The following is a 25,802-nucleotide window of genomic DNA, read 5'->3' on the forward strand; positions in this document are numbered from 1 at the left end:
AGCTTTGCTTTGCAGTGCAACTCCGAACGCCTGAAGCGCCAGGCAGATGGCATCAAGCTCCAGCGGTTGATCAACCACTTTCTCTGAGAAGGGGGCCAGTATCCCTGAACCGGATGTCCTTCGCAATGTACACCCCAGCCATATAGGCTGGCATCCATCATTAGGATCACCCTTGTGGAGATGCAAAGGGGAACTCCTCTGGCTAGAGAATAAGGCTCCAACCACCAGGCTAAACTGCGACATGCCTTCACTGTACAAGGGAGCTGCTTCTGCAGCATATCCTTGTCCAGGGAACCACATCCATGGTCACTACCACTGATTCCAGCACATGCAAGTAATTTCAGGCTGTTGGAGCTGTCTCACTCTGAAACTCCCATAACCGACACAGGAGCTTCTCTTTGCAGGCTTCCGGCAGGAACATCTTATTCTCCTTAGTGTCAAACTGGACTCCCAGATACTTCAAGATCTGCACTGGTTTCAGGTGGCTTTCCTTAGTGTCGAACTGGACTCCCAGAAACTCCCAAGATCTGCACTGGCTCCAGGTGGCTTTCCTTAGTGTCGAACTGGACTCCCAGAAACACCCAAGATCTGCACTGGTTTCAGGTGGCTTTCCTTAGTGTCGAACTGGACTCCCAGAAACTCCAAGATCTGCACTGACTTCAGGTAGCTTTTCCGAAAATTGACCATCCAGCCCAGCCTCTGCAGTAGCTGAATTACTCTTTGCACAGGCATCCTTCCTTCAGATGTGGACTGGATTCTCATCAACCAATCGTTCAGATACAAACCACTGTATACTCGCTCTGCATAGGTGTGCTGCAATTACCATCTTGGTGAAGGTGCATGGTGCAATGGGCACCATGAAGAGCAAGGCCACAAACTGGAAGTACTGCTCCAGCATATGGAATCGCAATTACTTCCTGTGCTCCAGAAAAATGGGTATGTGCAGATAGACCTCCATCAAATCCAGTGAAGCAATAAAATCCCTAAGCGCCATTGAAGCAATTACCAACCTTAACGCCGCCATTCGGATACGTGGTATCATTGACTATCGAGGTCTAGAATCAGCCTCCAATCGGCTGAGCCACTTTTGGGCTCTATGAAGTATATTGAGTATCTGTCGGAGCCCAATTCTTCTTCTGGCATGGCTTCTAGATCTAGCAGCCTTTGTACCACTGTTAGGACTCTGACCACTTTTTCTGGCTTCCCAGCTCGAGAGTCCAGAAAGAAGTCTGGAATCATAACTGCTTCTTGAGAGCAGATGTGGAGTGGGATCTTGAAGACTGGGGGCACCTGGCCCTTCCAAATATTTGACTCAAATTTTGAAATGATCTCTGGCCTGAAGGTCCTGCCAAAAACTGGTGATGATATCTATAGGCCTGAAAATGACTGTTACCTTGACCCCCTAGGAACGACTCACGAGCCACATGCGGCTCTTCTGCCACGTGGCTGCGGCTCTCCAGGTCCCAACCTTTTAATCTCCCTCCCAACCCCATGATTGGTGCCCCCCCCTAGCCTGCCGAGGTACCTGGTGGTCCAGCAGGGATCTTCATGGCAGGAGCACGGCCCTCTCACTCCTGTCTTCTAAAATGACTGCTGCAACCTCTCATGGCAGCTTGCAGTACTACAGAAAATGCCATGAGCAGCTGCGAAAGGTCATGGCAACCTTTTCAGAAGGTAGCTGCATGGAGGCAAGAGTGAAAGGGCCGCCTTCAAAGATCTCCTCTGGACCACCAGGTACCTCGGTAGACCCAGGGGGGCGGGGTATCGTAGGGTTGGGAGGGAGATTAAAGGGTTGGGGCCTAGAGAGTGGAGTGAGAGGCAATGGGTTGAGAGGAGGGCGACGAGCAGGGAGGGAGTGAAGAGACCTGCGATTGGTTGGAGGGAAGAAAGAGGGGAGAGAAGCTAGACCCTGGGAAGGGAAGAGAGTGAGAGACCTGGAATATCTCAAACTCCCTTCTATACCCATTGTACTCTTTGTAAATCTTGGGTCAAATTTTTAGGATAAATTGTCTCTTTGCTTTAAAAAGGTTATCAATCCCTGCCCTAGGGGTTCAAGATCTGCTGTCTGGTAAAGCCCTCAGCTTGCAATCCTGCACACTGGCCACAAGATCATCCAGACCTTTCGCAAAGAATAATTGCCCTTTAAATGGTAATTTACTCAAGTCACCATGGAGGAGTCCCTCGCCCACTGTCTGATCCACAGAATCCTGCAGGTGGAAATGGAATAAGCAGAAATCTTGCTCATGACTCTGAAAAGATCATACAGAGTCTCTGCTACATAATCCACTCCAGACACCAGAAACTGGTGATCCCACCCAGTAACTGCCTATGGATCATAGCACAAATTAGAGGCAAAAGCATGGGCAGCAAAGGACGCTGTTCAGCTGCTTTTAAATCTGAGGCTGCAGCTTCAAATTGCTTCTTAAGAACAAAATCCAACCTGCGGTCCTGGGTATCCTTTAGTTTTTTAGTTTTAATTTCTTTATTCATTTTAAATCTTAAACAAGTATACAATAAAATATCCATTAAACTTTCAATATAACACTTGAAATTCTTTAATACATAAGGACATAAGAATAGCCTTACTGGGTTAGAACAATGGTCCATCTAGCCCAAAAGCCTGTCTTTTTTTTTTTTTTTAATCTTTATTAAGTTTTCAAAGCTAACAAAAAGTGCAAAACAATATATATACATATATTAATAATCATAATAAGCACTTATAATCAATCAATAACAATACAGAAAAAATAAAAACCCCTCTCCCATCCAACATTTTCCATCAAGGAATAAAACCAAACAAAAGAGATACCCCCCCCCCCCTTCCCACCCTCCCCTGGATGTGTGTGTGTGCTAAAACAACGGAAAATAAAGATTAAAAAACAACTATAACGAAACCACAAAAGACGTCAATGGACCCCAAACTAATTTGAATAACTTATTATGCCCCAGCATGTCAGCATTCATCTTCTCATACTTATAACATAAGCATAAATTCGCCCACAAAAAGGAAAACTAAGGCGATTCCAATTTTTCCAATTGCGAGTAACCATTGCATGGCTATCCTGGTCATAATAAGGAAAAGCTGACATTTATATCGGTCCAATGGGGGTTTAAGATGCAATATAAGAATATAAGAATTGCTGCTGCTGGGTCAGACCAGTGGTCCATTGTGACCAGCAGTCCGCTCCCATGGCGGCCCCTAGGTCAAAGACCAGTGACCTGAGACCAGCCCTACCTGCGTACATTCCGGTTCAGCAGGATCTTGTCTTTGTCTTGAATCCCTGGCCTAGAGGGTGTTTTCCCCTATAACAGCCTCCGGAAGAGCGTTCCAGTTTTCCACCACTCTCTGGGTGAAGAAGAAATTCCTTACGTTTGTACGGAATCTATCCCCTTTTAACTTTAGAGAGTGCCCTCTTGTTCTCTCTACCTTGGAGAGGGTGAACAACCTGTCTTTATCTACTAAGTCTATTCCCTTCATTATCTTGAATGTTTCGATCATGTCCCCTCTCAGTCTCCTCTTTTTTTAAGGGAGACGAGGCCCAGTTTCTCTAATCTCTCGCTATACGGCAAGCCAACTTAACCATTTTAGTTGCTCTTCTCTGGACCCTTTCGAGTAGTACCATGTCCTTCTTAATCCCACATATAACTACATCATATGTCAATGGAATCGATAACTCCAGTATGGTATTAATCTGTCCACATATTGGCCTCCAAAAGTTAGTAGCCTGTCTTCACAGTGGCCAATCCAGGTCATTAGTACCTGGCCAAAACCCAAGGAATAGCAACATTCCATGCTACTTATCCAGGGCAAGCTGTGGCTTCCCCCATTGTCTTTCTCAATTACAGACTATGGACCTCTCCTCCAGAAAATTGTCCAAACCCTTCTTAAAACCAGCTATGCTATCCGCTCTTACCACAACCTCTGGCAATGCGTTTCAGAGCTTAAATATTCTCCGAGTGAAAAAATATTTCCTCCTATTGGTTTTAAAAATATTTTACTCTGTAATTTTTAATGGAGTAAAAAAAAATGATCCACTTGTACCTGTTCTACACCACTCAGGATTTTGTAGACTTCAATCATTATCTCCCCCTCAGCTGCCTGTTTTCCAAGCTGTAGAAACCTAACCTTTTTTGTCTTTCCTCATACAAGATGATTTCCATCCCCTTTATCATCTTGGTTGTCCTTCTTTGAACCTTTTCTAGTTCCGCAATATCTTTCTTGAGATAAGGAGACCAGAATTGAACACAATACTCCAGATGAGGTCGCAGCATGGAGTGATATAAAGGCATTACAACATTCGACTTGTTAACCATCCCTTTATTAATAATTTCTAGCATCTTGTTTACTTTTTTGGTTGCCACCAACCATTGAGCAGAAGGTTTCATCATATTGTCTACAATGACACCCAAATCTTTTTTTTTTTAGCGCTAACCCCCATGGTGGACCCTAGCATCCGGTAACGGTGATTTGGCAATGTGAATCACTTTGCATTTGTCTACATTCAATTTCATCTGCCTTTGGACACCCAGTCTTCCAATGTCCTAAAGTCTGCCTGCAATTTTTCACAATCTGCATGTGTTTTAAGAACTTTGAACAGTTTAGTGTCAACTGCAAATTTAAATAAGAACATAAGAACTGCCACTGCTGGGTCAGACCAGTAGTCCATCGTGCCCAGCAATCCACTCACGCGGTGGCTTCTAGGTCAAAGACCAGCATCCTAACTGAGACTGGCTCTACCTGCGTACGTTCTGGTTCAGCAGGAACTTGTCTAACTTTATCTTGAATCCCTGGAGGGTGTTTTCCCCTATAACAGCCTCAGGAAGAGCGTTCCAGTTTTCCACCACTCACTTGTCGTTCAAATTTCAAGTTAAATAGCACCGGTCCCAGTATAAATTCCTGTGGCACTCCACTATTTATCCTCCTCCATTGAGAAAAATGGCCATGTTAACCTACCCTCTGTTTTCTATCCGATAACCAATTCCTAATCCACAACTGAACTTTGCCTCCTATCTCATGGCATGTGGGATACGTACAATCTTCAGTTGGCCATCCAGCACAAATCTGGCATGAGAACAAAGTATCCTGGCCTGAGGAGTCCATTACACCTGTTTTTGATCAAAATCGAGGTGTTTTGAGACAGAGAGGCGCTTTTACTTTCAAATCGGAAAATCTAAAATTGCTGCCGACATAGAAGAAGAGAGCCTGTTTCCCCCTACTTGTTGATATAGTACATCACTACTTGATTGTCTGTTTGAACAAGGACGACTTGATTGGAAAGGCGCTGCTAAAAGGTTTTTATAGCATTTTGAAATGCCCGCAACTCTAACACGATGTAGAAAGTCTTTTTTTGAGCAGACCATGGCAAGACCAACTAGTAGCCTATGTACTCTCATCTCTTAACAATATATGCCTTCATTAGGGGCTCTTTGAGGATGCGAGAAATCTGTGTTTACTGGTGTTTTTCTGGAATAGGGATACTATAGCTTAATATCTTAACTGGATTTGGATTTTAGATTTGATTACTACCTGCTGTTTCAGCATTGCAACTGTAGTGTATGCTTGGACTTTGATTGTGACATTTACAGAACAGCTTGCATCTTCTACACCAACCTTCATACTGAGAAAGAAAAAGAAAAGGGAAAATGAAATTATAAACACAGTAATAACTAGAGGTCCTAGTTGAACATAGTTAACTAAGCCCTGAGGAACAAGGAGTACAGATAATCTCATAAATTCCAAAATAGCTCCACTGCTTAGCAAAAATATATATACCTTGCCCAATATTCATATAATTCAATCCTAGACACTGCTTAAAAATAGGAGAGTAAAAAGGCCTTTTCCAGCAGTATTCAGTGCAAGCTACAATCTTTTATCATACATCCAAAAAAGCTTCCTATATAGCAATGTTTGGTTTTACTCTTGGCCTTTACCCTCAACAGGAAGGATTGACAAGACCACCACCTGTGCACCTGACTGCTTCACCTACTCTCCCAGAGCCATGAAGTCACACTTGATATGTTCGGAGAGATACCTAGCAGCATTGATAGTGCCAACATGGATGAGCAGCATCGGATAATAGTCATTAGGTTTGATGGGTCTTGGCAAGTTCTCCATAACATCTTGAATTTTGGCACAAGCTAGATAGCGCACCTCCCGAGACATCATGTCTGGTCTGCAGAAAGACACCTACGTACACCTCAGAAGGGAATCACCAACCACCACTACCTTTTGCTTCTCAATGGTCACACTATCTAGCAACTTTGGGGATTTCAAGCTTTGATCCTTCTCCCTGGTATGACCAATACATTAAACCTACAAATCCAAAGTGTTACATTTCTTCTCTACCAGTCCTTTGGGTCTTCCCTAGTTTCCCAAGATGAGATAAACAGAGCTTTTGGGAGAATAATTAGCACTTCTTTTAACTTATACAACTAGAGGCTCAGTTTACAGAAGCGATCCAACAGTTTAGTACCACTGCTTGAAAATTAAGTATTATTATTTTCAAAAGAAATTATCATGAGCAATATTATTTCCTGCCTTCTTTTAAACAGTAGGAGTTTTGGCACTCACCTGATTTCGTTTTGAGGAAAGCAGGATTGCTTTAGCAGTATTTGTAGAGGAACATTCTGCTGTGCCAATGCTGTGGCACACTGGGATGCCATCTGTTGATCACCAGACTCAACTGCTTTGCAGAGGTGCAAGGCTAAATCTTCTAGGAAAGTAAACAGCAACAGCAAAACTTGTCAACTAACATTTTAAACAACTTTAACCTCTTAAGCTTTCCCATAGGCATAGCCAGTTTAACATATAACCAGAGTGCAAAACTACTGTGAAGATGAAATTAAGTAAGTTTACCAAGTAGCTAATTATCCTAGAAGAAAGTTTAATCACAAACTAATGAGCCATGGCTAGAAATCTCTGCTTTGAATGTAGCACCATTAGCCTCTGTCTCTCTCCGACACAAGAGGTATGCTTTCAATGAATTGGTATCCACACATTCTGTTGGTTTTGAAACAATAATAAAATGAAGCCGTTAAAAAATTATTATTCCCTTGCAAAGGGCAAGAATGCAAGAAATCAATGAACCTCATAACCAGCAGGTAGAAAGACCCATCCAGCCGTGCCCCCGAATACTAGGAGCCTACTTGCTCAGATGACTCCCCCCATCCGCCATATACAGTAATAGCACCCTCCACCCCGAATGCTCAACATCTCCCCCATTCAACAATATAACATCCCTTCCCCCCCAAAGAAGCAGAAGACAAACCAGAGGCACAGGGTCCCCCCTCCTTCCCATTAGAAAGCCAAATTTCCGGGAAAGAACCGTCCAAGTATCCACCAAATACATATAATAACCCCTGTGCTTAGCCACATACAATTCCATCCCCATCAGAGATAATTTCACTCTCAGAGGGCACCAGTATCTGTTTCCAATAAGCTGCAATAAGACATTTGACCACTGTCAAACCCAGCCGCAATAATTTGGTCTGCCATTTAGTCACACAAATGTTGGGCAACCCCAGTAAACAACTTTGAGGTGTAAGGGGGACAGCAAACCCCAGCAGTTGTGACAAACTGAGTCCAAAAGGGGACCAACTCCGTACTCTCCCACCATATGTGCAGAAAGGACCCTAAGGCCCTATGACAGCGCCAACACTGAGCAGAGAACTGAGGATACATCTTGTGAAGTCTCTCAGGAGTATAATAACCAATGGCTCAAAATCTTATAACCTTTTAGGCATTTTCCTGAATCAAGGCACATGTAGCAGCCTGTCCCACCTCCGCACAAATAGTATCCCACTCTTTAGTGCTAAAGGTACATTGCAAGTCCGTCTCCCACTGTTGGCGAAAGTCATAATGTGGCACCACCCGTCCCTTCAGGTATTGGTATAAAACTGAAATGGGCCGGGGCACTGTCTACAAGATCCCCCAAAGTTTTTTCTAAGTGTTCATCCTCCACGGGAGATGTCTTGTCCGAACCCCTAGCGCTCATAAAATGCCGCACTTGAAGATAAGCCATGTGGTCCCCATCCCTCACCCCAAAAGTTCTTTTCAAAACATCAAAGGAGACCAATCTCCCACCCTGCATCAAATCACAGAATATAATTAATCCCAAGGACCCCCACCTTGCAAAGACAGGATTAGTTTGCCAACCAAAAATTGAGGTTCATCTTTAGACATCTTTTCATATCCTTCTCCTGATTTATAAAGTTGAACTACTTTTGCTTGTAGGTTCTTTGACAGTTCTTTTGCTTTCCCCATGCTTCAGTAACCATCAAAGTCAGTGCAGTCCTGGATGAAATGCATTAGGGTTTCTCAAGAGCTGAGAAACTCATTGACTATTTATACATAGACCCTAATTACAAATCAAACAAGGCATAGGTGTGGATACTTACCTTTCATTGCCATCTCAACTTGTATGTCATCTTGTGTGTATATCAGTGGTTCCCAACCCAGTCCTGGAGGACCATCAGCCAGTCAGGTTTTCAGGATATCCCTAATAAAAATGCATGAGACAGATTTGCATAGAATGGAAGTGACAGGTATACAGATCTCTCTCATGCAGTTTCAGACTAGCTGGTGGTCCCCCAGGACAGGGTTGGGAACCACTGGTGTATATTATCAGCCTAAATATTCAAGAATATGTAAACTTTTGATCAGTGCAATCTGTGTGAATTCAGTTATTATGAATTACAATTTATTTTTATTTATTTCAGGTAGGCAGTTTACAGCAAAAAATAAAAATCCATATTTATATTAAAACAATACATATACAATCTTCAGTAGCCTGTACAACTGTTGGCAATAGCAGCCCAACAGCCCTTTCTTTGTTATTAAAAACTTCACCTGATTAATATTCCTAAATTTAAAAATGTTGTTTTGCAGGATCACTCATTTTCCACAAATGGTGCACATCTTACAAATTCTGCCAGGGATATGTAAACTGTAGAAAAGCAAATGGCCACTTCATTGAAATAAATGAATAGAAACATTTGCCGTGTCTTACCTGCATGTTTCCTTTGCTAAGCTATACAATTGTTCTAATTGATAACATAGACAAACAGCTCCAAAAGAACTCATTTCCTTGATCTGAAGAGAGCAAAATTCATTTTATTACCTTTCAAAGAAAGGCCCAGGAAAGCTGCAGGCGTGTCCCCTTCTGTGGGAAGAGTTCTGAAAGGATTTCCAGGGCCTGAAGATGAAGAAGCACTGATTTTAGTATACCCTGCTGTTCTGAAAGGATTGCCAAGAACTGGACACAAGATGTGGTTGTGTGACATGCTATTGCTTGTCACTGCAACAAAAAGAGAATGAAAACAGAGTGGTCATAATTCATCTTAACAGTAGAACAGATTTTCAATTTGAGCACTATACAGCGAAGGTACTTATTTGTAGCAGGTATTCAACAGAGCCGGCCCATATTCTCATGTGTGGTGATGTCATCCACGGAATTCAGTATGCACTGTCACTTTAAATCTTTAGGCAGTGCCCAAACCACACGCAAGCAGATGGCCTTCCTGCCCATCGGCTCATGGGACCATCAATTCAGTAACAAAGCAAAGAAGCCAACTAGGGAAGGTGGATGGGGTGCGAGTCTATATGCCTGTTGTCCTCAGAGAAAGCACAGTTACTTACCCGAGAACAGCAGGCATTTGGGTGATATCATTCACGGAGCCTGGTACTCACAGTGCAAAAGTGCACCGTCACTTTAAAAGACTGAAGCGTCTCAAGACCACCCATACCGTACATGTGCCAGTGCCTTCCCATCCAACATCAGGGAGCTGAGAGGGTTGTGTAAAATCTGCCTGCTGTCCTCGGATAACACCAGTTACAGGAAAGTGTGTTTTATCCTAGGACAAGCAGGCAGTATATTTTCACATGTGGGACTTCCTGCCAGGATCAGGCTTACAGGAGAATATATTGGTTTTATCATGAGCTGGTGAAAGTAAAAAGGATGGTAGGGATGTTGGTGTTTAAATGGAGAATAAATTTTGTAAAACTTTTTGGCGAACCAACTATCCCTTCTGGAGTGATTTTGTAAGCAGTAATGGGATGTAAAGGTATGAATGGAGGACCAGGTGCTGCTTTACAGATGACTTCAGTGGGAGTGAAACATAAATGAGTTACTGAAGCTGCCATTACTTGAACTTTATGAGCAGCAACTCGGCCTTCCAGTATCAACCCATTCTAAGCACAGCAAAAAGGAAATACAATCCGCTAACCAATTTGAGATGGTTCCCTTGGTGACAGGAGCTCCAAGTCTGTTTGGATCAAATGACATACAAACATAAGAATAGCCTTACTGGGTCAGACCATCAAGCCCAGTAGCCCCTTCTCACGGTGGCCAATACAGGTCACTTGTACCTGGCCAAAACCCAAGGTGTAGCAATATTCCATGCTACCGATACAGGGCAAGCAGTAACTTCCCCGTGTTTTTCTCAATAACAGACTATGGACTTTTCCTCCAGGAGCTTGTCCAAACCTCTTTTAAAACCAGCGATGCTATCTGCTCTTACCACATCCTCAGGTAATGCATTCCAGAGCTTAACTATTCTCTGCGTACCTGAATGGAAACCACTTAGGCTATAAGTGGTATATAAATATTAAAATAAATGAATTGCTTTGAATATTGACCTCAAAGTTTTAATATGCATCAGGATTTACAAAGACTAGGGGACACTCGATGAAGTTACAGAGTAATGCTTTTAAAACCAATAGGATCAATAGAAAAGAATATTTTATAGGTTATATTTGATTGCATATGTTATGGCAGAAGTGGGTGGGAAGGGATTAAATTTTATGTAAAAATGTTAAATATGATAGAAATTCAAGTGATGTATTTAATTTCAACTGTCATTTATTGATACACTTGTTGTAAGATGTAAAATGAATAAAGAATTTAAAAAAAAAAACAATAGGAGGAAATATTTTTTCACTCAGAGAATAGTTGCCAGACGATGTGGTAAGAGCAGTTAATGTAGCTAGTTTTAAAAAAAGGTTTGGACAAGTTTCTGGAGGAAAAGTCCATAATCTGCTGTTTAGACAGACATGGGACGGTAGCAAGGAATGCTTCTACTATTTGGGTTTTTGCCAGGTACTTGTAACTTGGATTGGCCTCCATGAAGACAGGATACTGGGCTAGATGGATCATTAGTCTGATCCGGTAAGGCTATTCTTATGTTCTTGAATGAAAACAAATTTCCTCCAATTGGTTTTAAAAGTATTTCCCTGTAACTTCATCGAGTGTCCCCTAGTCTTTGTAATTTTTGATGGAGTGAAAAATCGATCCACTTATACCCGTTCTACTCCACTCAGCCGTTTCTTTTCCGAGCTGAAGAGCTCTAACCGTTTTAGTCTTTCCTCATACGAGAGGAGTTCCATCCCCTTTACCATCTTGGTCGCTCTTCTCTGAACCTTTTCTAGCGCAACTATATCTTTCTTGAGATACCAGATATCTTCTTTTGTAATCCGCCTTGAACTGCAAGGTAATGGCGGAATAGAAATCTCTAATGTAATGTAATAAGGAGACCAGAATTGAACGTAATACTCCAGATGAGGTCACACCATGGAGTGATACAGGGGCATTATAACATTCTTAGTCTTGTTAACCATCCCTTTTTTAATAATTCCTAGCATCCTATTTGTTTTTTTGGCCGCCACCGCACATTGGGCAGAAGATTTCATCGTATTGCCTACAATGACACCCAGATCCTTTTCTTGGGTGCTAATCCCCAAGGTGGACCCTAGCATCCGGTAACTGTGATTCAGGTTATTCTTCCCAATGTGCATCACTTTGCATTTGTCCATATTAAATTTCATCTGCCATTTGGACATCCAGTCTTCCAATTTCCTAAGGTCCACCTGAAATTTTTTACAATCTGCATGCGTTTTAACAACTTTGAACAGTTTAGTATAATCTGAAAATTTAATCACCTCACTTGTTCCAATTTCCAGATCATTTTTAAATAAGTTAAATAGCACCGGACCAAGTACAGACCCCTGCGGCACTCCACTGTTTACTCTCCTCCATTGAGAAAAATGACCATTTAACCCTACCCTCTGTTTTCTATCCGATAACCAATTCCTAATCCACAACTGAACTTTGCCACCTATCCCATGACACTTTAATTTTCTCAGGAGCCTCTCATGAGGAAGGAACTTTATCAAAAGCTTTCTGAAAATCTAGATATACTATATCAACCGGCTCACCTTTATCCACATGTTTATTTACACCTTCAAAGAAGTCAAGCAAATTTGTGAGGCAAGGTCTCCCTCGGCTGAACCCATGCTGACTCCGTCTCATTAAATCATATTTGTCTAGGTGTTCAACAATTTTATTTTTTATAATCGTTTCTACCATTTTGCCCAGCACCAAAGTGAGGCTTACCAGTCTGTAATTTCCCGGATCTCCCCTGAAGTTCTGTGAGATTTGGTCCAATCCAAGTAATCAGCAAGAGCACGTTTACAGTGCAATGTGTGTGGACCCTCAGAAGAAATTCCGAGATGACTTTTGGGAGGAACTTGGAATGAGTGTGAAGAATCATCCTATCGTGAAAGAATGTTGTATAAGGTGGATCTGATACCAGTGCTTGATGTCCACTGACTTTGAGTGCAGATTAAGTGGAGATGAGAAATATTACTTTCCAGAAGTCAGTTGTCAGAGATGCAGACACCAGTGATTCAAGAAGGAGGCTTTATCAGAATGGAAAGGATAACATTAAGATCCCAAGCAACTGGAGGAGGCTTGATTAGTTGTTTGGTATGAAAAAGGCCTTTCATGACTCTGGAAGCTAGAGGATGTACTGATAATGGCTTTTTATTCAGAGGCGCATGAAAAACAGTAATAGTACCTAGGAGAACGCTGACTGAAGTAGCTTTGAGTCCTAAGTTAGAGAGGTAAAGATAATCCAGAGCCAATGGGAGAGGACAAGTGATTGGATCCAGTGAGTGAAGATTACACCAGACTGTGAAGCGAGTCCACTTGAAACAACAGCAGCACTGTGGGGAAGGTTTTCTAGAAGCTTCAATAACGGCCGAGACAGGTGCCGATAGTTGCAAAGTATCTAATTGTTGAAAGATACCACGCTGTGAGAGCTAAGGAATGTATACTGGGATGAAGAAGAGGGCCTTCTTTCTGGGTCAATAATGCTGGAAAGATTTGAAATGTTATAGGACCTCAAACACTGAATTGTAGGAGAAAAAACAACCACGGATGATGGGGCCACCAAGTCATTATGTAGCAAAAAGATTTTGCAGAACTGCTAATCTCTGACCTTGTGACTCTGAGTAAGTCATTGAACATTTCATTGCCCCAGGTACAAAATAAGTACTTGTCTAAAATATGTAAACTGCTTTGATTGTAATCATATAGAAAAAGCAGTACAACCAAGTCCCATACCCTTTACCCTTTTGTCCAAACCGATTGTCTTCTGGAAGTGTGTTGTAAATGTTAGTGAAGACCAAAGTATCCACTTTACAGATGTCCTCAAACAGAGCAGAAATGAACTACTGAGGCAGGATAGTCCAAACATTGTGGGCTGTTACACAGCCTTGTAGCATCAGTCCAGCCCGAGTATACATGAAGGAGATATAATCCAATAGCCAAGTGGAAATGCAGCAACCCCTTGCCTATTGGGGTCAAAAGCCACAAAAAGTTGAGACGACTTCCCATGAAGTTTAGTGTGGTCCAGGTAGTATGACAGAGCATGCTTGCCATCCAAGGTAAGAAGCACTGCTTCTTCAGGATGTAAATATGGTTAGGAAAGAAAACAGGCAAAATTATGGATTGGTTGAGGTGAAATTCCGAGACTACTTTAGGAAGTAATTTTGGGTGTATTCAAAGAACTACCCTAACGTGGTAGTTGATGGCAAATCCTACGGCGGATCCAACACAAGGATCTGAAGTTCACTCCGCCCTCATGTATGCATGCCATGTATCAGGAAAGCAACCTTCCAAGTGAGAAGTTTGAAAGAACAAGATATGAAGTCTGCTTTTGAGCAGCTTACAACAGCACAAAGAACCACACTGAGATTCCAAGCAACAGGTGGAGGTGTATTTTTGTGAAATTGACCTTTCAAGAAATGTACCACTAAAGTATGAACAAATAGAGGTTTCTTGTCTAGAGGAGAAAAAAAATGCACCGATAGCACTTAGGTAAACTCTAACCAGATTGGTTTTTAGACCAGAATTAGAGATAGAGGAGGTAGTCTAGTATGTATGGAAGTGGAGATGTGACAGGATCCAGAGAATGCAATGCACACCAGGAATAAAATCATGCCCAAATAAAGCAGTAGCAGTGAGTGGAGGATTTCCTAGATGCATCTACAATAGCAGATACCGCAGCCAAAAGGCAGAAAGTATTAACCTGTTCAGAGAATGAAACTATGCTGTTAGTGTTAATAAGCGGGAGCTGGGATGAATCAGGGTCACTTTGTTGTGGGTTAGCAATGTTGGAAATGGCTGCCAGTTTCTATGGTTTCTTGGCCAAAAGCTCTAGGAAGAATGGAAACCAAATCTGATGTGGCCAAAAAGGCACTATGATGATCATGATGCCCTGATCCTGATGAAGTTTGAGTAGAGCAGTGTCTTGCATAATTGCCAGAGCTGCAGCACCCTAAACTCAGGGCCATGGCTGGAGGCATCCGGAAATTCATGCACGTCAAAGCGATGAAGTCACATGTATGCATGTTGTCATGTCAAAATCCGTGAATGTGCGGAGGCCCTCCATACGGGGTCCTGAGGCACCAGTTGCGGGGTGCTGGAAGAGGAAAGGCACGGAGAGGAGTGGCACCAGCTGACTGCCTACAGGAAATGCCTCTTGCTGCGAGACACATCCTATAAGCAGTCAACCAGTGTCCCTCCTCCTCTCTGGCGTCTTGTAGCACACCAGGAATCTCAAAACAAAGCAAGGAGAACTGCAGTAACATGTACAATGATACAGGCAAAGTTTATTACAATAATTGCGGTTAAAAACACCACCTTAAAATTAAACCACAGTGTTGTTTTTAACCGTAATTGTTTTAATAAACTTTGCCTGTATCATTGTACATGTTACTGCAGTTCTCCTTGCTTCATTTTGTCTTCGACCCTTTTACTGCAGATGTTGTTGGTTCTTCCTTTTTATGTTTGTCTTACACCGGGAATCTCACCACGGCACACAGTTTGCGATACACTAGCGTAGAGTTTTTCCTATAAGAGGAATCAGAGGAAATGCGTAGAGAACTTATTTCTCCAAAGGAGAAAAAAGGTATCTGACACAATAAGACTTGGGGCAAAGTATCTGGAACAGAATTGTGGAAATTTGTTCTTCAGAGGGGAAGTGGAAAGATTTATGTCAAGTGTTCCCCATCAAGAGAAGATCAGATGTAGAACAAACGTGCTGCAAGACAATTCGTTTGGCTGAAGTCTGCTCAGCTTCTCTGGCAGCACATTCTGCTTCCCCATTAAATGAACTGCCCTGAAAAGTATCCCATGAGCAGTGACTCCATTCAAAATGTCGACTACCTCCATACGAGGGTCTGCTGAAAAGTTCTTGGGCCAACCAAGAAGAAAATGATGTGGAGCCATGAAACATACAAGTTATTCCACACTTTTCTTAACACTTTTCATTTCAATAGTTCCACATCATTCTCTTTTTGGTTGGGCTGAGAACTTTTCAGTGGCCCCTCGTACAGAGAGGATAAGATCTCATGCTTCCTTGTTTGTTCAAATAGAATACACAACCTGGTTGTCTACACGGACGAGGTCTACTTGTTGAAAAAGGTGGTCCTGGAACATTCTGAACGCATTCCCTATTGTTGATAGCTCCAGAAAATTGATATTGAGGTCTGCTCGTGGGGAGATGGTCCAGAAGAGCTCCTCATTCTAGCATCAAAGCATCTGTGGTTAGACGTTTTTTGTAGGAAGAAGGCTTGAAAGAGACCCCAAGTGATGTTGTGTGGTACCATCCAGCATTGGAAAGATTAACAAAGGTCTGAGGCAAAATGGCTTTGAGCAGACAGATGTCCTGTGGCTTGAGACCACTGGGTCGATAGGGTCCATTGCAGAATTCTGAGGTGAAGATTGTGAACGAGGTTATGTGCAGTATGAACAAGGAGATATAACATCCGGCGTGCAGAAGTGCACTTGAGGGTGGAGATTGTTCGACACAAGTGAATTATATTGTTGACCATCTGCTCGGGTAGAGAAACCAGACCCTGAATGGTGTTCAAGACTATTCCTATGAACTCCAAGATTTCATATGACTGTAGCTGTTGTTGAGGTTTTAAGAGATCCCAGACCCCAACATAGGAATGGGAGCAGTCCCAGGGATGAGGGTTCCCCAAATCTTCAGGGGCTCCCAACCCTGTAACAGCAGTTCTGTATATATTAGCAGCAAAAATAAAAGAAGCACTTAGGCTGAAATCAAAAATTATTTTATTGAACAAAATAATTCACATCTCAATCTATGTCACGCAACCTCCAAATCCATTTGTTGACTCCATCTTGCAATACTTATGTATTTTGTGGCTACATTTAAATATTCATACATTGAACACAGAGCAACTTTAGTATGTTTCTTAAACATCCTGGTTTCACTATCCAGCACAATTATGAGATTCATGCTACATCAAATACAATTTGTATGAACACTTAAGTCTTTTCCCTATGAAGCACAATCATATTAATAGTGTCTACTGATACCTAAATCCTTTATTACCAAGCCTATTTCCTAAAACCATTAGTTAGGTGTGCTCGGTGCTCTGGAAACTCCGCACCATAAAAAAATACTTCGATGACACCTCCTTCCGTCTGCTGGTACAATCTTTCATTCTGAGTGTCCTGGACTACTGTAATATCATATACTTAGGCGCCTTCAAGAAAATCACCAGGAAGCTGAGGTAGGTCCAAAATACTGCCATCCGTCTCATCTTTGGCTTGAAGAAATGGGAACACATAACCCCTTTCTACCACAAGCTGCACTGGCTGCCGTTCGAATCCAGAGTTCTATTTAAGTTCTCATGCATCTGCTACAAAACAGTATTTGGTATGTCGCCGGATTATCTTTACCCTCACTTGAACCTGAGCCACAACAACAAGAGCTCCCGCAGAATAAACCTGTTCGCTTTTTCCTCACTAAAATCGTGCCACCTGAAAAGATTCTTCGAAAGAACCTTCTCCTTTCAAGCGGCTAAACTAAATTCATGGCTTGCCCAAACTATACTTGATGCCTCTTCATATCTCAATTTTAGAAAGCAAATTAAAACTCAGCTATTCAACAGACCGAATCCTAACCATACCACATGACCTTCCCCTCTCACGCTTCTAAGACTGGTTCCCTCCTTACGGCTTGCATACTTTTTCCTTATAGGCTCTTTCCTTATGGCATGTATACAGTTCTCCTTCTCTTAAACTGTATGCACATACTTATTGTATCTATTGCATGTATTCTGCTGCATGTACTATGGCATGTACTTATGCATGTCCTTATTCCTTGTACTTATTGTACTTTGTTCGGTTCATAGACAACGGCGCGAAAGACAAAAGCGCACGCCGACAAGTGAGCGCAGTGCGCGCCACCGCGCTGCTCTCAATTACAGTTTTTAGGTGCTCTGACGGGGGGTTTTGTTGGGGAACCCCCCCAGTTTACTTAATAGACATCGCGCCGGCGTTATGGGGGGTTGTAACCCTCCACATTTTACTGTAAACTGAACTTTTTCCCTAAAAACAGGGAAAAAGTGAAGTTTTCAGTAAAATGTGGGGGGTTACAACCCCCCACAACGCGGCACGATGTCTATTAAGTAAAGTGGGGGGGTTCCCCACACACACACCCCCGTCGGAGCACTAAAAACAGTAATTTAGAGCGGCGCGGCGGTACGCGCTGCGCTCAATTGTCTGGGCGCGCCTTTGTCCCAGCGCGTTTTTGACCTGACACCCTTTGTTCTCTTTGTTCATGTTGCATGTATTTTTTTTGCTCCCTTTATCTAAATTGTAGACGTATAACCAGCATGGTACTTTTTTATAATTGCTTTGCTCGCTTTTGTTGTCAACTGCACTGTTTGTACTGAATCTACCTGCTGTGAACCGCCTAGAACTCCCTGGGTATGGCGGTATACAAAATAAAAATTATTATTATTATTACCTTATGGGCTAATCCAATCTAATGCAAGCATAAACTCTAAATTCTCATTTCTAATCTTATTTGCCCTTCTAACAAAGCATTTTCCAATAAGCACTTCATCCCTACAACTACAATCCTATTTATCTACCACTAGCATCTTTTAATCCTTATCTCTATTCCTAAGCTAATAATTATATCCCTGGTTACCTATTTTTATCATTTTTACTTTCCCCAAATAAACTACCTATTAGTAACATACTGTATAAGCTATAAATCCTATGTCTACTATTTTTCCACCAGATGACAGCTGCAACTCCGTAGACCTCTGCCCCAAGTTATTTTCTACCTCATTCCCTTTTGTCTTCTCAAGGGTGCTTATCAACAGGAAACACCTTGATAATGGGTCTCTTTCTTCAGTTGAGCTCTTATCCTGCAAATACATTCTCTCTCCGAGAGCTGCAACTGAACATGTCTCAATTTGACTGTCATCTTTGCTAACTGAGGAGCTGTTCTACAAAGAACACTTTTCTTTTATGCTGGAAAATTCCATTATGCCCAATGTTACCTGTAATTCTCTCTGAAACACTGGCCCAGTAATCTAAGTGTAAGTGTTTTAGTTATGTAAAATAATTATATAAAATCCACATTCCTGCTGCTGAATTCCCCCCAAATCATAGTCAATTTAACAAGTCTGTGTTAGGTTCAAAGCCCATGTGTCTCAGCAAACATCTGGCATCTTAAAGTCCCTATTCCACTTCCATTGTCATGTTCAAAATGGCCAATTCCTCAACACTGTGACTTTTGGTAGTTGATGGCAAATCCTAGAAGTTTAAAGAGACAAACTGTTGAGCTTATGGCATGTTGAGCTGCTTGCTATGATGAAACCTTGATCAGTCAGTCATCTAAGTAGGGAAATATGTGAAACCCCTATGAATGAAGAAGGGTTGTTGCAACTACTACAAGCATTTTGTGAATACACCAGGAACAGAGACTAGTCCGAAGGACAAGACCTTGTACTGGAAGCCCTGGGGGCCTATGCAGAAGTAAAGATACTTTCTATGAGCAGGCAGGATGGATATGTGAGTGTAGGCTCCTTTGAGATCTAGAAAGCAAAGTCAATCTCCTTTTTCTAGTAGAGGTAGAAGGGTTCCCAGAGAGACCATGTGATATTTCTCCTTCAGGAATCTGCTTTGCCTGTCAGCTACAGGGTTTTGTTTGTCTGCTAGATAGACAGCCATGAGAAAGATTTTTCACAGAATTGCTCAATTCTAGATCTTGATAACTTCTTGGCAAAGTGGGTGAGATCCCCATACACCCTTGTTTGTTTATATAGTACACAGCCACTTGGTTGTCTGGATCAGTATTACTTGATTAAACAGGCAATCCTGAAAGGTGTGAAGAGCTTTGTTAATTGTTTGTAGCACCAGAAGATTGATGTGGAAAGATCTTTCTTTCATAGTCCAGGTGCCTTGAGTGTATAGAGCATCTAGATGGGCTCCGAAACCTAGCTTGGAGGCATTCATTGTTAATAAATTTTAATGTGGAGGAACATGGAAGAGTAGGCCCCTGGATGGATTTGTTGACACTAACCACCACCGAAGAGCTTGGCGAAGTGGGGAGGTGAGACCACCAAGAGGTAAGAGTCCACTGTGATTCCCTGAGGCGAAGGTTTGCAAATGGTATTATGTGAACAATAGATGCCATTTGTCTTAGAAGCTGTAGCTTTTGTGTTGCATAGTTGAAGGAGAGCATCCAGCCTATGCTGAGGAAGGTAGGCACAAGTCTGAGCTGTGTCTAGTAGAGCTCCAATGAATTCCAGATTTGGGGTTGGTTGGAGATGTGACTTCTGGTAATTGACTGCAAACTCTAGAAGACGTATGGTTGAAATTATGGTTGAATGAGCAGCTTGAGGTGACGACACCTCAACTAACCAGTCGAGATAAGGGAATACTTAGAAACCGTAGAAGTGGAGTGTCGCAGCTACTACAGCTATGCATTTCATGAATACTCTGGGTGCTGATGCTAGACCAAATGGTAGCACTCTATAGAAACATGATGGCAGATAAAGGCCAAAGGGCCCATCTAGTCTGCCCATCCGCAGTAACCATTATCTCTTTTTCTGAGAGATCCCACATGCCTATCCCAGGCCCTCTTGAATGCAGACACAGTCTCTGTCACTGGAAGTGATGTGTTCCTAATAGAAAACAAAGATATTTTCTGTGGGCTGGAAGTTTTGGAATATGCGTATATGTCTCGAGATTCAGACAGCAAAGCCAGTTGTCCTTCTCTAAGAGAGGAAAGCAGGGTACCCAGAGAGACCATCCAGAATTTCTCCTTCACTATGTAATTGTTGAGGGCATATAAATCTAGAATTGGATTCAAACCTCCGGTCTTTTTCAGTAAGAGGAAATATTTGGAGTTGAAACCCTGGCCGGTCTTTTCTAGTAAGAGAAAATATTTGGAGTTGAAACCCTGGCCTCTCTGTAGTGGTGGTACTGATTCAATGGCTTTGAGCTGCAGAAGGGCCAAGAGTTCCTGTTGAAGGAGGATGGCCTGATGGGAAACAAAAGAAGACTCTTTTGGAGCACTGTTTGGAGGTAGACAACGGAAGCGAAGAGCATATCCGTGTTGAACAATTTGGAGGATTCAAGTGTCTGTTATAAGGGTCCAACTATTATGGTAATGGTATAGTCGACCTTCAACTGGAAGGGAGGATGAGGGAGGTGTGTGGGGAATGCTGGCCAAGCTCTCTAGCAACTGGTCAAAATGACTGTTGGATTTTTTGTTGTAGTGGAGGCTGTGACTTTTGGGCTTCTGCAAACTAGGCCTCCTCTGTGTAGGAGCCCTGGAGGTCGTAGAGGATAAAACATATCTATTTTTGGTATATGAAAAGGAATAACGAGAGTGATAGTGGCTGAGCCTTGGCAGTTTTGGAAGCTGAAAGGGTGAACATATTTTGCTCACACCTTGTAATTTTCTGCATAGCTTCCTCTATTTTCTCACCAAATAGCTCATCCCCTAGGCATGGCAAGTCGATCTTGAACGTTTTGGTCCAAGTCTGAAATGCAGAGCTAGACCTGCCTCCTCATGATGGAAAGGGCAGGTGCCCTGGAAGTCACATCAAAAGCACTGAAAACTGAGCGAGCTATGAGCTTCTTTCTTTCCAGTAAATTCTTTGCAATATGCTATACATCAGAAAGCTGGTCCAAAGGCAAAAACTGTTCAAATAATGAGTGTTGTGCTACTAACTTCATATAAAAAGTCATATAGAAGTTATAGCTGAGAATGCGGCTGATAAACATGGAATTCTGGAATAGACATTTTCCAGAGTTGTCCAGGGTCCTCCCCTCTCTTCCTGGAGGGGTGTTAGCGAAATATCTAGAACTGCTAGACTTTTTTTTAATGCAGATTGCACCAGGAGAAACTGATATAGTAACTGGGGTTTATCAAACCCTGGACAAGACTGTACTCTGTACATGGTATCCAGCTTTCTGGGAGCTAATTGAAAAAGAAGGGGGGGCTTTCCCAATTCCTGAACATCGCATCCTTCATGAAGTTATGGAAGGGCAATTTTAGGCAGTCTTTGGGAATCTTCTCAAGGTCCAAGGCATCAAACAGATCCACCCTAGGCTCAGACTCTGATTCCATTCTGTCAGGGAGAGCCTCCCATTTGTCTAATAAATTGGGTAAAAGATAAGGACTCTGGTGGAGATCTCCTTCTAGGTGGTGGTGAAGATGGATCCGAGGAGAGACCATAAGACTCTGTAGCTGAGATGTTAACGCAGAGAAGGTAAGATGTGCTAAATCCAAATCATACTCCTCGATGCACGATGCCTATTGACAAACAAAAGAAAAAAAAAATGTAAAAAAGAACGATACACTGAGGAAAATGAAAATGGGAAGACACAAAAGAGAAACGTTGATGCTCTTTGGAGAAGAACAAAAACCACAGCTTCTCAGCTCCATGGAAAACGAAAACTGATGATCCCACAAGCTGATGTCAGGCGGGAAGGCACCAGCATATGCACGGTACAGGCAGCCTTGATACTTTTGAAGAAGTTTAAAGCGACCGTACATTTTTCCATTGTCCATGCCAGGCTCCATGGATGTCGTCACCCATCTGTGAGAATATATTGCCTGCTTGTCCTGGGATAAGTAACTGTAAAAGGGAAAGTACTACTACTAAGTGATTTTAATATGCCTGATGCTGATTGGGGTATCCCTATTGCAGGTTCTCCTAGGAGTAGGGAGATCCTAGATTCTCTAAAAGGAGAACTGTTCCAGTATTTGATAATGGAACCCAAGTGGGATGGGGCCATATTGGACTTGGTGCTATATTGGACTTGGTGCTTACAATGGGGAGGAAGAGGTGCTGTAAACTGTACTCCTTGTAGAGCAGTACTTGCAGGCCTGAAAGGGCCCAGGGCCTATAAGTCTAAGAACAGCATTGCATGGTTTCATAACTGCTTTTCTCTTTTGACCATTGCTCCAGCTGACTCATCATTCTAGCCAGCTCCAGCTGCGTTTTTATCAGTAATACCTGTTAAACCTGGTAGTGTCTACTGATAACAGCAAGAAGATAACTTGCTTTTAGACATGTGCTATCCTGAGTGTGTTTGAAAAGTAAACATTGCATGTGAATAGAACAGCAAGAAGCTCTATCCCCACTTCAGTCTGGCTTCCGAGCAGGCCATAGTATAGAATCGGTCCTCCTTGACATCAATGACGACAGCTGGTCGATATTTGATAAAGGAAATGATGCCTTATTGGTCCTGCTTGACCTTAGTGCTGCTTTCGACACTATTGATCACCAACTTCTACTAGGCCAACTCGCTGATTTAGGAATCAAGAACACAGCCCTACAGTGGTTCGGCTCCTTCCTGGATCAAAGAACACAATCCGTGCTGTTAGGGTCAGCCAAATCTAACCCCAAATTAATTAAATATGGAGTTCCCAAAGGTACCCTGCTGTCCCCCTTCCTCTTCAATCTGTATATCATGCCAGTCGTCGACATCGTGCACAAATACAATATTAAGATTCACTCCTATACCGATGACCTCCGACTACTGCTCCCACTAGGTGACGATCGACCAACTCAACTCACTAACCTCCTACACTGCCTCTCTGACATGAAAAACTGGATGACTGCCCATAAACTCCAGTTGAACACCTCAAAGACTGAACTTCTCTAGATCAGGAAAAAGAACACTACTTTTCCCCGTCCGACCTTATCCTGGGAATCCACTCCCCCTAATAGCAAAAGGCCAGGTACGAAGTCTCGGAATAATACTGGATGGCCACCAGTCCCTCTCCACCCATGTTTCACAGATAGTTTCCACATCTTTTTACTACCTACGCCAACTGTGAAAGATCAAACCCTTCCTCCCAGAAACAGACTTAGCCCAGCTGCTCTATGCTTACGCACTCTCTAGGCTAGACTACTGCAACTCCCTATTCAATGGAATTACTGCAAGATACCTAAAACACCTTAAAAAAGTACAGAATTCAGAAATTCGGCTCCTATACAACCTCGGCTTCCATGACCCCATTACTTCAGCGCTCATGCAGCCCACTGGTTACAAGTCAAAAAGCACTGTATCGTCAAAGCCCTGGTTATGACCCACAAGAGATTCCACCCAAAAAACCTTGCCTACATAGCATCCAAGCTGCACCCCACAAACCCCTAACCGTCCTCTCTGCTCCAAAGCAGAACAAAGACTCAGCATCCCCGCAAGGAGATCCTTCCAGATGAGCACAGCACATAAACGCTCCTATAGCTATTTCCTCCCTCAGCTATGGAACCAGCTACCCACACAGATAAGGTCACTAGATTCACTAATGTCCTTCCGTAGATCAATAAAGACCTTCCTCTTCCAACAATAGGGCCTCAATTGAATAGCTTCCTCAATTTACTTTCCAATTATTCTTTGCTATGACTAGGCTGGACTCTTGAATAGTTCTGTAATTATCTAAATGTAACCTAATTGTTATCATGACTATTCTGTTCTTAAATTGATTGTGAAAGTCAAATTGTAACCCATTCTGAGCTTCTGGGGGAACAGGATAAAAATTGAAATAAATAAAGGAACCCCTCCCCCCCCTCAGCATTTTTATACTTGTAGCTCATCTGCAGAGTGAACGTGTACATTGCTAAGAATCTCCTCTTGAGGCAGAGTTCCCTGCCCGACAGTAAAGGGCTATCTGGTTTGTAAGAGGTGGAGGATGCAGGCACAGGCACCCATGGTGAAGTATTATTTCTTTTCTCTGTAAATAAATACTAGACTCATTCTTAGAAGTTAGTGTGTGTTGTTCTATTGTTTTGTTTTGGTTTTTTTTTTTTGTTTTATAGCAATCAGTGGGTTGCCAATCGTGTTTTGCACTGACATATTTTGACAGGTACAGCTAGGCAAAACACTCCTACAACGGAATCACGAGAGTGGATGCAAGACCCTTGGTTCAGCATACCATCCCTATTGCATTGGAAATATTTTTGTTGTTATTGTAGTAACATGAATCTCTCACCTTTTTGTACTTCTCTGAGAGAGCTACTCACAACAGTCCACCATTTCTGTGCTTCTCTTTCATCTTCAAAGTTAAAAATCATGCTTGCATCTTGTTGGCTGAGAACATTTAACTCATGACATTTAGGATTCTTCACTTTATAGGAAATGTCCTTAAGATTAAATTCAGCAATATTCTGCAAAAAAAAAAAATTACATTTTTTAATATTTGTGTTATTGGTTTTACTACTAAATATTCCCTCAACAGAATAAACAGACCATATGGTCTGCCCATCTATACCAACAGCTCAGCTCTACAATCACTCCCTCAGATTTTCTATGCTTGCTCTGTGCTTCTTTAAATTCAGAAATTATCCTGGTCTCCACCTTCTTCTCTGAGAGGTTGTTCCAAGCATCCACCATTCTTTTTTTATTGAGAATAAACAATAGCAAACAGAACTACAAAAGAACACAATAAAGCGCAGCTACAAACAGAAGGATATGCAGCTCCAAGCAATATAACAGGAACAGTCTCAAAAAATAGAAAAGACATCCTATATAGAGCTATTACCCCCCCAACCCCTTCTTCCCCCCACCCAAGCAAAAAAAAAAACAACACAAAAAAAACCCCAAACAGAAATACCCCAACCAGGTATCAACACATAGTACATAACCCTTCAAGGTGGCAACTGCTGCAAAACTCTATAAGGTGTCCACGCTCGAATAAAGGAGAACATGGTGTCTTTACACATTGCTGTCAGTTTAGTCATCAAATACAGAGAATCAATTTTACTCAGTGTCCACAGAAGGTACCGTTGCTCGTTTTCAATGAGAAGCCAAACAAACCCTTGCTGCAGTTGCAACTAAAGCTACCAACTGCTGAGCTCCATCCTGAAATCCCAGTACCGGACCATTAAGAAGAAACACACTTATCAAGGGGTATAATAACATGTGAAATATCTTGCAATAACATGAGAAATTGACCCCAATATACTTGCTCTTTAGGGCAGTCCCACCAGATATGCAAAGAGGTGCCGAGCTGGGCACAACCCCTCCAGCAGTGACCTGATCCAGTGTTATAGATCACCCGCAAACACTTGGGTGTGTAATACCACTGGAGCAAGATCTTATACCCATGCTCAAACAAATTAGTAGTACTGTAATAGAAACTTTTAAAAGGCTTCTATAAATCTCATCGAT

The 25,802-nt window shown here is 42.3% G+C and overlaps 1 protein-coding gene across 4 annotated transcripts in view; it reads right to left on the reverse strand.

Annotated features, from left to right (window-relative positions):
* Positions 1 to 25,802, reverse strand: part of SHARPIN (SHANK associated RH domain interactor) — a 172,401-nt gene that overhangs the window by 132,917 nt on the left and 13,682 nt on the right. For 2 of the 4 annotated variants that reach the window (XM_033929960.1, XM_033929958.1), the window contains exons 2-5: positions 24,625 to 24,799; positions 9,120 to 9,296; positions 6,572 to 6,713; positions 5,528 to 5,618 (exon numbers count right to left, since the gene is read on the reverse strand). In XM_033929960.1, the coding sequence (XP_033785851.1) occupies positions 5,528 to 5,618; positions 6,572 to 6,713; positions 9,120 to 9,296; positions 24,625 to 24,799 (585 nt within the window). The remainder of the gene's footprint in view (positions 1 to 5,527; positions 5,619 to 6,571; positions 6,714 to 9,119; positions 9,297 to 24,624; positions 24,800 to 25,802) is intronic. The other 2 variants (XM_033929959.1, XM_033929961.1) reach the window with 2 other exon arrangements.

Source organism: Geotrypetes seraphini, chromosome 2, assembly GCF_902459505.1.
Source record: "Geotrypetes seraphini chromosome 2, aGeoSer1.1, whole genome shotgun sequence".
Classification (NCBI taxonomy): domain Eukaryota; kingdom Metazoa; phylum Chordata; class Amphibia; order Gymnophiona; family Dermophiidae; genus Geotrypetes; species Geotrypetes seraphini.